Raw genomic sequence first — 11,879 nt, 5'->3', positions numbered from 1 at the left:
AGCCGTGGCTATGCCCCCTTGTTGCCCACACGCAACTACAACTACTGTCTCTCTCTTCCTGCCTATGGGGGTCACTCCGAGTTGATCACTAGATAATAATGTTCGCAGCGCAGCGATTAAGTGAAAAAGCGGCACTTCTGCGCATGCGTATGCGGCGCAATGCGCACGCGTGACGTACTTTCACAACAGCCAATGTAGTTTTGCACAAAATCTAGTGAGGTTTTTCTCTGCCGCAGAGTGATTGACATGAAGTGGGCGTTTCTGGGTGTCAACTGACTGTTTTCCGAACACTCCCTGCAAGCATGCTAGGAAAAACGCAGGCGTGGCTGGGCGAACGCAGGGCGTGTTTGTGACGTCAAATCCAGAACTGAACAGTCTGAAGTGATCGCAAGCGCTTAGTAGGTCTGAAGCTACTCTGAAACTGCACAATTATTTTGTAGCCGCTCTGCGATCCTTTCGTTCGCACTTCTGCTAAGCTAAAATACACTCCCAGTGGGCGGCGGCACAGCGTTTGCACGGCTGCTAAAAACTGCTAGCGAGCGATCAACTCGGAATGACCACCCAATGTCATCTGCAGTACTATGATAGTTAACGGTATAACCTCAGTAAAGTCCTTCATGCAAAGATTCTTTTGTGCTGTACAGAAAGAAAAATCAAGAAATCATTTTAAGGGCTAAATAGTTAAAAATTAAAGTTTTACTATACAAAAGGCGAGTAAAGAGTCGCATAGAGCATCAGTCAGATAAAACTCCCAAATAACTTTATTTTATATCTGTACAGTAATGAATGGAAAATAATTTCTCCAAAACCAAAATAAAATAAAATATCCAAACTCCTGTATTGTGTATTTTGTATCACTGGATGGCTGCCGGCAATTATTTTAAGTGCGTCCCGGTTTTAGCTGTGTCTCCTTGGAAACAGGCTGCTTCACGGCCACTTTATACATAGGTTCTGCTGCGTTGCGATGACCCCTCAGCGTTGTGACATGCGTCTGGGCTTCATGTAACCTGTCATTAGCTTTCTGAAGAACAAGAGAACCCAGCGTAACCTTTTCGGAAGCGTTCTCAATCTGGAGCACCAGCTGCCTGTTAATAAAGGAAAATCCAAAGATTTAATTATTTTAATTGATGTTACATTCTTGTATCTGCGCGCTGCAAGCGAAGCGAACTACTGCAGTACGGGGCCTGTGTGAGAGGAGTTTCTGCTCACCCGTCTCTGTCTGTTCATTATTTCCATGGCATCCCATACTCCCAAAATCTATCACGCACATCTCTGAATCACCCCAAAAGTAAAAAACGATAAAGTGAAATTCAAATAAAAAAAAAATGAAAATATTTCTTCCCGAGTTCAGTTTGTGCGCCTACAGTAAATCTATAATCAACATTTACCGCTTGTGAAATATGGATAATTACAAGCAATGAAAGTTTAGAATGATAGTAACATTTAATTAACTTTTTTAAAAACAAAAATGCATTTTCAAAGCAATTTCGAAGGGCAGAGACTGTGTTTTCTGATAGTGGGGGCTCTTCAGTAAGGATTGCAGATTCTTGCCCCCTGACAATTTTCCCATCGGAACGGCTGCATGTGATGTCACGCAGCTGCCCTGAAAACGCCGCCGACCCGCCCCTGTTTTCCCCACGCCACCCCTGCAACGGTTCCTCACGACCCCCCGCCTGCCCCGCAAACATCTCTGCCTTTCAATCAGGCAGAGGCATTCGCAGCCAACGCTATCCAATCACATTGGCCGGGAGCGCACGCGCATGACGGGACCTGCTTGCGTGGGCTGACACTACCGGATGGGAATTTTAACATCCAATAGATTTTATTAGTTAAATCTAATTTTAATTGCCTTGTCACTGGTTCTACATAGACTAAGGCCCTCATTCCGAGTTGATCGCTAGCTGCTTTCGTTCGCAGCGCAGCGATCAGGCAAAAAAACTGCAATTCTGCGCATGCGTACGGGGCGCACTGCGCACGCGCTACGTACTTTCACAAAAGCCGATGCAGTTTTACACAAGCTCTAGCGACGCTTTTCAGTTGCACTGCTGGCCGCAGAGTGATTGACAGGAAGTGGGTGTTTCTGGGAGGTAACTGACCGTTTTCAGGGAGTGTGTGAAAAAACGCAGACGTGCCAGATAAAAACGCAGGAGTGGCTGGAAAAACGTAGGCGTGGCTGGGCAAACGCAGGGCGTGTTTGTGACGTCAAAACAGGAACTAAATAGTCTGAAGTGATCGCAAGCTAGGAGTAGGTCTGGAGCTGCTCAGAAACTGCACAATCTTTTTTTGTAGCAGCGCTGCGATCCTTTCGTTCGCAATTCTGCTATGCTAAGATACACTCCCAGAGGGCGGCGGCTTAGCATTTGCACTGCTGCTAATAGCAGCTAGCGAGCGAACAACTCGGAATGAGGGATATAGGGGCATATTTAAGTATTTTCGCATTTTTGGCCACGAAATAGCATATCACCACTTTTCCAAGCAATGAGAGATGCTTTTAGTACATATTTATCACGTTAATGTTAAACCGGGACAGCACATTCTAAAAGAACTCTCCTGACAATAACTGAATCAAAAATCATCTTCCGGGTTCTGAACCAATGCATTTAGGTGGTCATTCCGAGTTGATCGTAGCTGTGCTAAATTTAGCACTTCTTCCCTGACATGTGGGGGGATGCCCAGCACAGAGATAGTCTGCCCCACATGTCAGTCCAGCCCCCTCACCGCAGAAGTGCAAAGGCATCGCACAGCAGCGATGCCTTTGCACTTCAAGTCTAGCTCCCGGCCAGCGCAGCTTTAGCGTGCTGGCCGGGAGCTACTCATCGCTCCACAGCCTGCAGCGGCTGCGTGTGACGTCACGCAGCCACTGCGGCCCGCACCCACAAAATGGCGCGCAAATGCCGCCGTTCCACCCCCTCCTGCCCAGCGATCATCTCTGCCTGTCAATCAGGCAGAGGCGATCGCATCCCTGCTACGGCCTTCAGCCATCTGGCATGCGCCGGTGCACTACGGCGCCAGCGCATGCGCAGTAGAGACCCGTTCGCTCGGCTGTGATAAACAGCAGCGTGCGAACGGGTCGGAATGACCCCCTTAGTGTACTGTGTATGCACGGCCATCAGTCAGCACATCCGGAGATCCCTCTGCAGCAATGCCGTAGCCTATAGGAAACAGATGCTAACGCTGGAGAGGAATCTTTGGATCCCTCCCTTGCTGACTGTGCATAGGCCATGCGACAGTGGGGTGCAAATGGCACACCTGTGCCGGGCCCCAAGGTTCAGAGGGGCCCCGATGCTAACCACCTGATTTTGGATTATAGATTGAGATGGCTGGTGCAATACCAAGCACAAACAATCTGCTGCCTGTGCCCAGAAATCAATGGCGTTACACAGCATCATTACTTGTGTGACGCGCCAGCCATTCTTGTCCCTGACTACCTGCCCCCAAAGCAACCTAAGAGGAGCAGGAAGAGGTGAGTGTCTTTCTTCAGGAGAGTTCTATAGGATGCACCTGCTTATGTTGGAGAGAAATAGTCAGATCCTTCTTAGATAGGCTGGACTGTGCACATGTGCTGACTGTTGATCACGCATGCACACTAAATACACCAGGTCCGAACCTGGAAGATAACGCTTTAAAACTGTTGGTATTTCATGCATCAATTTGATGCATTTGAAGTGTCCTATTATTATTAAATACTTTTTATTGCATTGCTCAAAGTGGGACTAGCAATGTGCTTTCCAGGATAAGTGCAGCTGGAGGGTGATTATTGTTGCACAAAATGCTACTCTGTTCAACATCAAACACACAGGGAAACGTGGGGGATAAACTTAACTGCGAGCAGTAAATGTAAACCTCATAACATGGAGGCATAAAAGGAATGTCCTAGAAAAGAGTATATTATCACAACAAAGAGAGGCAACACAGAGAAAACGTAAGAAACAGCGCCACCTACTGTAACTCCAATGAAGCTTCTCAAGTAGTACTTAGCCTGTAGCTGTTGTTATACTCCAACAATTAAAAGCATTGGAAAGAGACAAAGGGTTTTGTATAATAAATGATCATAAAAGATGATCAGCTTTTGTACCAGCAGAATTTGAAACAGCAATATTATAAAGTGCAAAATACTCCTGGTTTTATCTCTGGTCAACCAAATGAACATACTGTATAACTGCAATAATGCGGAATACGTATAGTGACATTTTTTCTGATTTTAGTCTACACGGTGTTTTCTTCTTTATCTCTATAGATATACGCTATAAGATTTTGCCAAACCTATTTAGATACAGATTGACCAAAATGATCGTGAAAACGGATGATGTACAGTGTACAAACCACCCAATAATTGTTTCGTTCTAAACGTTCCATTTGGTCCCAAAACGTCTTGCCGATAGTGTCTCCGAACACTATACGCCTGCCCGTGGTCCATACACAGGGGGTTATTCAGAGTTGGTCACAGATTTTGCTATCGCGACCAAGAGAGTAACTAGAACGTCTGTGGGCCCCATAGCAAAATATTGAAAGGGCCCCCTATGCCGTTGTCACTACAATGCCGCTTAGGGGAGCAGGAGAGAGAGACAAAAAGGGTGTAATGAGGAGAGAGAGAAAGAGAGGAGCAAGAAAAGAGAGAGGGGTCAGGGAGAGAGAGAGAGAGAGAGAGAGAGAGGGGGGGTGTCATGGAAAAAGAGGGAATGAGAGAAAAAGAGAAGAGCGAGACAGGGTGTCAGGGAGAAAGGGATGGGAGGAGAGAGAGAGAGGGCATCAGTGAGAGAGAGGGTGTCGGAGAGAGAAAGTGTGTCATAGGGAAGAGGAAGAAAGGGAGGGGAGTGTGAGGGAGTGAGAGAGTCTCAGAGAGGGAGAGAGAAAGAGAGGAGAGCAAAAGAGAGTGTCAGGGAGAGACAGAGAGGGAGAAACAGAACGAGAGAGAGAGGGTCGGAGAAAGACAGAGAGTGTATCATTGAGAGAGAGAGTGTCAGGGAGTAAGAGTCAGGGAGAGAGAGAGACAGTGTCAGGGAGAGAGATAGAGAGAGAGACGGTATCAGGGTGTCGAAGTCAAAAATATTACATAGAGAGAACATACAGACTCCACACATTATGTGTCGCTATACTTGCGAATATGCACAGTGCGCACTGCAATATATGGTAACATACGCATTTACACAGACATGCCACAAAGATATATTCAAAATATTTTTCATACAGCACATAAATTGAACATATCAAGCGCCAGACATCATAAGGTTTTAAATTATATAATGGAGTAACGTCATGTATGTGTATTATTGGAACGGCGCAAGATGGACATGTAATGCTTGGTATCAAAGTAACCAGACTAATGTGTATATCAATTTGATGCCTGTTATTAAGTTGTAGCTCATTGCAACAAGTAAATATGATTAAATGTAGGAATATGAAGCCACTTTTACTGGAACAAAATATATGTTCAAAAGAGCATGTGATGGACAGGAAACCAGTGACTAGCAACCTTGAACAAAAGCCCTCACACTGACCAATGACTCATCATGAATGAGAAAGTTCCCTCCCCTAGACCAATAGCAAGAGATCTGTATACCCCCAACGGTCTCAGAGATATAGCTAATGCCATATAGAAGAGCTTCCTGTTTGTCCCAGATGCTGATCGAGGATGGGTTTCTGCCGATACTCTGCAGTGAGCATGGAGGGAGAGCTAAAGATGGAGGAGGGGGAGCGTAATAAGCATTGAGCAAAATATGGTGATGTATTGCTGGCCGTGTCTGTATTTGAATTAGTTTGTATTAACTGCTTACTGTGTAAATTGTAACCATGTAACTATATATATACTGTACATTGTGATATACTGAATACATATCCTTTTAATAACAAATATATACATCAATGAGCTTTGGAACTCAGATAATGTGTGGGTGTATTGTTTTCTCTTATGGGATGTAGTGTTTTGCGATGTATAGCACACAGGTAGTCCCCCCACCACAACTTGCTGTACTGTCCATGCGGCAGCACTGCCTAGGGGGAAACGGGGGTGAGGGATTTCAGCGGCGGCAGTTCTTAGCAGGTGGGTGGGCTGGCAGGTTAGCGGGCGGGTGGGGTTGAATGTGAGATAAGGACCTAGGAAGAAGCCCATGAACCATACTACTCACATGCTGATTAGTATGTCAGCTCCAAAAATTGTAATTGTATAGTTTGTACCTTTATGACAAGAAATAAAACAATCACGTTTTAAAAGAAATATCCTTTCAACCCATATGTACTCTTATTAATTCATTGTATGTTGCATTCTAAGCGGATGTTGACATACAGTAAGAGACCGTGTCAGTACCTGTGTTTTTGGAGGCATGTGGTGAATTCCTTCTGCTTCTCCTGGTTTTCTCTCATACTTTGCAGAGCTGCTGCCTTTTCTTGCATTTCCTCCTGGCGCCGGATTATTCGGTCATGTCTCAGCAGAGTCTTTGTAACAGACGTGTGCTGCGTGTTAAACTCTCTGGCCAGTGAATTGTCAGCCTTTCTCGCCTCCTTTTGCTGGTGAAACTGTTCTTGTCGATGCTTGACCTTGTCAATAAAGTTGGATTTCTCCACCAGGCTGGCCCGCCAATGTTGCTGCAGATACTGGCCGTCCTTTTCATTTTGGTCCAAGGCGTATTTTTTTCGTCCCTCCAGAAACTCTTCGACGTTATACCTTGCTTGCTTCCGGTCCGTCTGGACCTGCAGTGCCAAATTCCTGTTTTTCACTTGTCTGTCATACTTCTCCCGATTTTCGTATGCGCGGTCTACAGCGCACAAGGGTAAGAGATTCATTAAATATCTGCCTTCTTCGGGACATCTCTTCTCTAGCTGGTCTTTTACTACATGCGCAAGTTCCCGTTGGGCTTGTATACTTGAATGGATTTGCTGGACCGAAGAGCGGATATCTTTAGCTGACTTTGCGTTGGATGCCAGAAGGTCTTTTGAAGGGTTTGATTCATAGACTACGGCTTTGCTTCCAAAAAGATTAAATTCTGTATCATTTTGTTGGCCTGGCTCTATTTTATCTTAGGAACACAAAAAAATAAATTACTTGTATACAAATTAGGTGTGCAACAAATTCTGTGACAATATAAACAAGTTTGGCAGTGGCTACATTGCTGTTGACATTGGACAGAAAAGCTGTAATAACAAAGCAGTGCATGTCAGTTATGCTGTGTGAATCCATCTCATACATTGTTACCTGGGAAACTCCAAGCCCATCAATCACACTTTGTTCCATTACTCTAAAGTGACAAGCACCACACTTCCCTGCCACCGGGTTGGGTACGGTATGCCAGCTGCCGGGATCCTGGCGGTCAGCATACAGACACCAGGATCGCGGCACCAGAATGCCGGCAAATGGGGGGGGGAGCGTAACAAAGCCTCTTGCAGGCTCTGTGGTTCGCTACACACGCCACATGTTCTATTCCCACTCGATTGGTGTCGTGGACACCCACGAGTGGAAATAGACCTTGTGGAACGGCATTCCAACTAACGGCATTTTTAGTGCCGGTAACATGACTACATCCCCTTCCACCATTTTCTCTCCCCCATACTCATGCATGCATACACACTCTGCAACACAACTCCGTTGTTTGCTGCAAATAGACATACCTTATTACCACTAATAACTCTACTCAGGGCTGCCACTAGGGGGGGACTGCCAGAACTAGAGTCCCGGGCCTGGATAGACAGGGGGCCTGGGTGGCAGTGGTGTGGATTGTTGCTGGGCCTACAGCTGGTTACAACCGGCGCACTGGCAGCCAGCCACAGCCGTGGAGAGACTACGATGATGGAATTTTGTTTCTTACGCCGGCCACAAGCCAATTGGTGCTAGTAGACAGGCAGCCAGTCAGGAGCAGCCGCAGCGGCAGTCCTTGGCTCGACAATTACTGATGGCAACCCTGGCTCTACTATACCCTTTATATTCCAAATATGAACACAACATGACCAGGAAAATGTTTACGTCTTCCTTCAGAAAACTGATCATTTACTTATCTGACCCCCGTGTTTTGGTTTTGGATTCGGTATTGGATCCGGATTCGGTTTTGGAAAACCGCCCTGAATTGTTTTGGTTCGGAATTCGTCTTTAAAATCCAAATCTTGGGATTTGGATTTCTTGAAAATGGATAAAACGTAAAACCGCTAAAATCATATAATTTTTGTAATACAAAACCTGAAATTCCGATTTAAAATCTGAATTCTGAATCGTGGGAAGATCCAAATCGAGACTCAGTTCAAATCCACAAATTCGGGTGGATTGGGATTTCTAAAGAACTGAACCGCGCATCTCTGCTTATCTGCCTGCTCCAGTTCACCCCCTACCTATATAAGCAGGCTGGATTAGTAGTAAGTAAGCTAAATTTTAATTATTAATTTATGGCCTGATTCAGAAGTGGTTGCAAATGCCATCTCGACAACATTCACACCATTGATCATCTGAAAAGCCCTGTGGTCGTTCAGAATGTCCATCGCAAGTAAGTTGCTGGAGCTTTTACAAATGCACAGTCGCCGGCTCAGACACGCTCAGAAAATGGTGAAGACACGCCTGCTTTTTGAAGCCCTTCCCCGTTACCTCCCCAAACACTCATTACCCGTCACTCACTTTGCAAATAAATCCTCACTGCATCCACTGTTGCTAATGAGTAGTGATGTGCACCGGAAATTTTTCGGGTTTTGTGTTTTGGTTTTGGATTTGGTTCTGCGGCCGTGTTTTGGATTCGGACGCATTTTGGCAAAACCTCCCTGAAAATTTTTTGTCGGATTTGGGTGTGTTTTGGATTCGGGTGTTTTTTTACAAAAACCCCTCAAAAACAGCTTAAATCATAGAATTTGGGAGTCATTTTGATCCCATAGTATTATTAACCTCAATAACCATAATTTCCACTCATTTTCAGTCTATTCTGAACACCTCACACCTCACAATATTATTTTTAGTCCTAAAATTTGCACCGAGGTCGCTGGATGACTAAGCTAAGCGACACAAGTGGCCGACACAAACACCTGGCCCATCTAGGAGTGGTACTGCAGTGTCAGGCAAGATGGCACTTCAAAAAAATTGTCCCCAAACAGCACATGATGCAAAGAAAAATGAAAGAAAAAAGAGGTGCAAGATGGAATTGTCCTTGGGCCCTCCCACCCACCCTTATGTTGTATAAACAGGACATGCACACTTTAACAAACCCATCATTTCAGCGACAGGGTCTGCCACACAACTGTGACTGAAATGACTGGTTGGTTTGGGCCCCCACCAAAAAAGAAGCAATCAATCTCTCCTTGCACAAACTGGCTCTACAGAGGCAAGATGTCCACCTCCTCCTCATCGTCCGATTCCTCACCCCTTTCACTGTGTACATCCCCCTCCTCACAGATTATTAATTCGTCCCCACTGGAATCCACCATCTCAGGTCCCTGTGTACTTTCTGGAGGCAATTGCTGGTGAATGTCTCCACGGAGGAACTGATTATAATTCATTTTGATGAACATCATCTTCTCCACATTTTCTGGAAGTAACCTCGTACGCCGATTGCTGACAAGGTGAGCGGCTGCACTAAACACTCTTTCGGAGTACACACTGGAGGGGGGGCAACTTAGGTAAAATAAAGCCAGTTTCTGCAAGGGCCTCCAAATTGCCTCTTTTTCCTGCCAGTATACGTACGGACTGTCTGACGTGCCTACTTGGATGCGGTCACTCATATAATCCTCCACCATTCTTTCAATGGTGACAGAATCATATGCAATGACAGTAGACGACATGTCAGTAATCGTTGGCAGGTCCTTCAGTCCGGACCAGATGTCAGAACTCGCTCCAGACTGCCCTGCATCACCGCCAGCGGGTGGGCTCGGAATTCTTAGCCTTTTCCTCGCACCCCCAGTTGCGGGAGAATGTGAAGGAGGAGCTGTTGATGAGTCACGTTCCGCTTGACTAGACAATTTTCTCACCAGCAGGTCTTTGAACCTCTGCAGACTTGTGTCTGCCGGAAAGAGAGATACAACGTAGGTTTTAAATCTAGGATCGAGTACGGTGGCCAAAATGTAGTGCTCTGATTTCAACAGATTGACCACCCGTGAATCCTGGTTAAGCAAATTAAGGGCTCCATCTACAAGTCCCACATGCCTAGCGGAATCGCTCTGTTTTAGCTCCTCCTTCAATGTCTCCAGCTTCTTCTGCAAAAGCCTGATGAGGGGAATGACCTGACTCAGGCTGGCAGTGTCTGAACTGACTTCACGTGTGGCAAGTTCAAAGGGTTCCAGAACCTTGCACAACGTTGAAATCATTCTCCACTGCGCTTGAGTCAGGTGCATTCCCCCTCCTTTGCCTATATCTTAGGCAGATATATAGGCTTGAATGGCCTTTTGCTGCTCCTCCATCCTCTGAAGCATATAGAGGGTTGAATTCCACCTCGTTACCACCCCTTGCTTCAGATGATGGCAGGGCAGGTTCAGGACTGTTTGCTGGTGCTCCAGTCTTCGGCACGCGGTGGCTGAATGCCGAAAGTGGCCCGCAATTCTTCGGGCCACCGACAGCATCTCTTGCACGCCCCTGTCGTTTTTTAAATAATTCTGCACCACCAAATTCAATGTATGTGCAAAACATGGGATGTGCTGGAATTTGCCCAGATGTAATGCACGCACAATATTTCTGGCGTTGTCCGATGTCACAAATCCCCAGGAGAGTCCAATTGGGGTAAGCCATTCTGCGATGATGTTCCTCAGTTTCCGTAAGAGGTTGTCAGCTGTGTGCCTCTTATGGAAAGCGGTGATACAAAGCGTAGCCTGCCTAGGAACGAGTTGGCGTTTGCGAGATGCTGCTACTGGTGCCGCCACTGCTGTTCTTGCTGCAGGAGGCAATACATCTACCCAGTGGGCTGTCACAGTCATATAGTCCTGAGTCTGCCCTGCTCCACTTGTCCACATGTCCGTGGTTAAGTGGACATTGGGTACAACTGCATTTTTTAGGACACTGGTGACTCTTTTTCTGACGTCTGTGTACATTTTCGGTATCGCCTGCCTAGAGAAATGGAACCTAGATGGTATTTGGTACCGGGGACACAGTACCTCAATCAAGTCTCTAGTTGCCTGTGAATTAACGGTGGATACCGGAAACACGTTTCTCACCGCCAAGGCTGCCAAGGCCTGAGTTATCCGCTTTGCAGCAGGATGACTGCTGTGATATTTCATCTTCCTCGCAAAGGACAGTTGGACAGTCAATTGCTTACTGGAAGTAGTACAAGTGGTCTTCCGTCTTCCCCTCTGGGATGACGATCGACTCCCAGCAGCAACAACAGCAGCACCAGCAGCAGTAGGCGATACACTCAAGGATGCATCGGAGGAATCCCAGGCAGGAGAGGACTCGTCAGACTTGCCAGTGACATGGACTGCAGGACTATTGGCTTTCCTGTGTAAGGAGGAAATTGACACTGAGGGAGTTGGTGGTGTGGTTTGCAGGAGCTTGGTTACAAGAGGAAGGGATTTAGTGGTCAGTGGACTGCTTCCGCTGTCATCCAAAGTTTTTGAACTTGTCACTGACTTCTGATGAATGCGGTCCAGGTGACGTATAAGGGAGGATGTTCCGAGGTGGTTAACGTCCTTACCCCTACTTATTACAGCTTGACAAAGGCAACACACGGCTTGACACCAGTTGTCCGCATTTCGGTTGAAATAATTCCACACCGAAGAGGTGATTTTTCTTTGTATTTTGACCAGGCATTTCAATGGCCATATTCGTCCCACGGACAACAGGTGTCTCCCCAGGTGCCTGACTTAAACAAACCACCTCACCATCAGAATCCTCCTTGTCAATTTCCTCCCCAGCGCCAGCAACACCCATATCCTCATCCTGGTGTACTTCAACAGTGACATCTTCAATTTGACTATCAGGAACTGGACTG

The 11,879-nt window shown here is 46.3% G+C and overlaps 1 protein-coding gene across 2 annotated transcripts in view; it reads right to left on the bottom strand.

The window, feature by feature from the left end:
* Nucleotides 1–738: 738 nt before the first annotated feature.
* LRRIQ3 (leucine rich repeats and IQ motif containing 3) overlaps nucleotides 739–11,879 on the bottom strand; it is an 87,968-nt gene continuing 76,827 nt past the window's right edge. For both annotated transcript variants that reach the window (XM_063939086.1, XM_063939087.1), the window contains exons 8-9: nucleotides 6,305–7,013; nucleotides 739–1,085 (exon numbers count right to left, since the gene is read on the bottom strand). In XM_063939086.1, coding sequence (XP_063795156.1) covers nucleotides 881–1,085; nucleotides 6,305–7,013 — 914 coding nt within the window. In that variant the 3' untranslated portion in view covers nucleotides 739–880. The remainder of the gene's footprint in view (nucleotides 1,086–6,304; nucleotides 7,014–11,879) is intronic.

The sequence above is a fragment of the Pseudophryne corroboree genome, chromosome 9, assembly GCF_028390025.1.
Source record: "Pseudophryne corroboree isolate aPseCor3 chromosome 9, aPseCor3.hap2, whole genome shotgun sequence".
Lineage (NCBI taxonomy): Eukaryota > Metazoa > Chordata > Amphibia > Anura > Myobatrachidae > Pseudophryne > Pseudophryne corroboree.
Note: the sequence above shows the minus strand (reverse complement) of the source record. Positions and strands in the feature narration are given on the sequence as shown.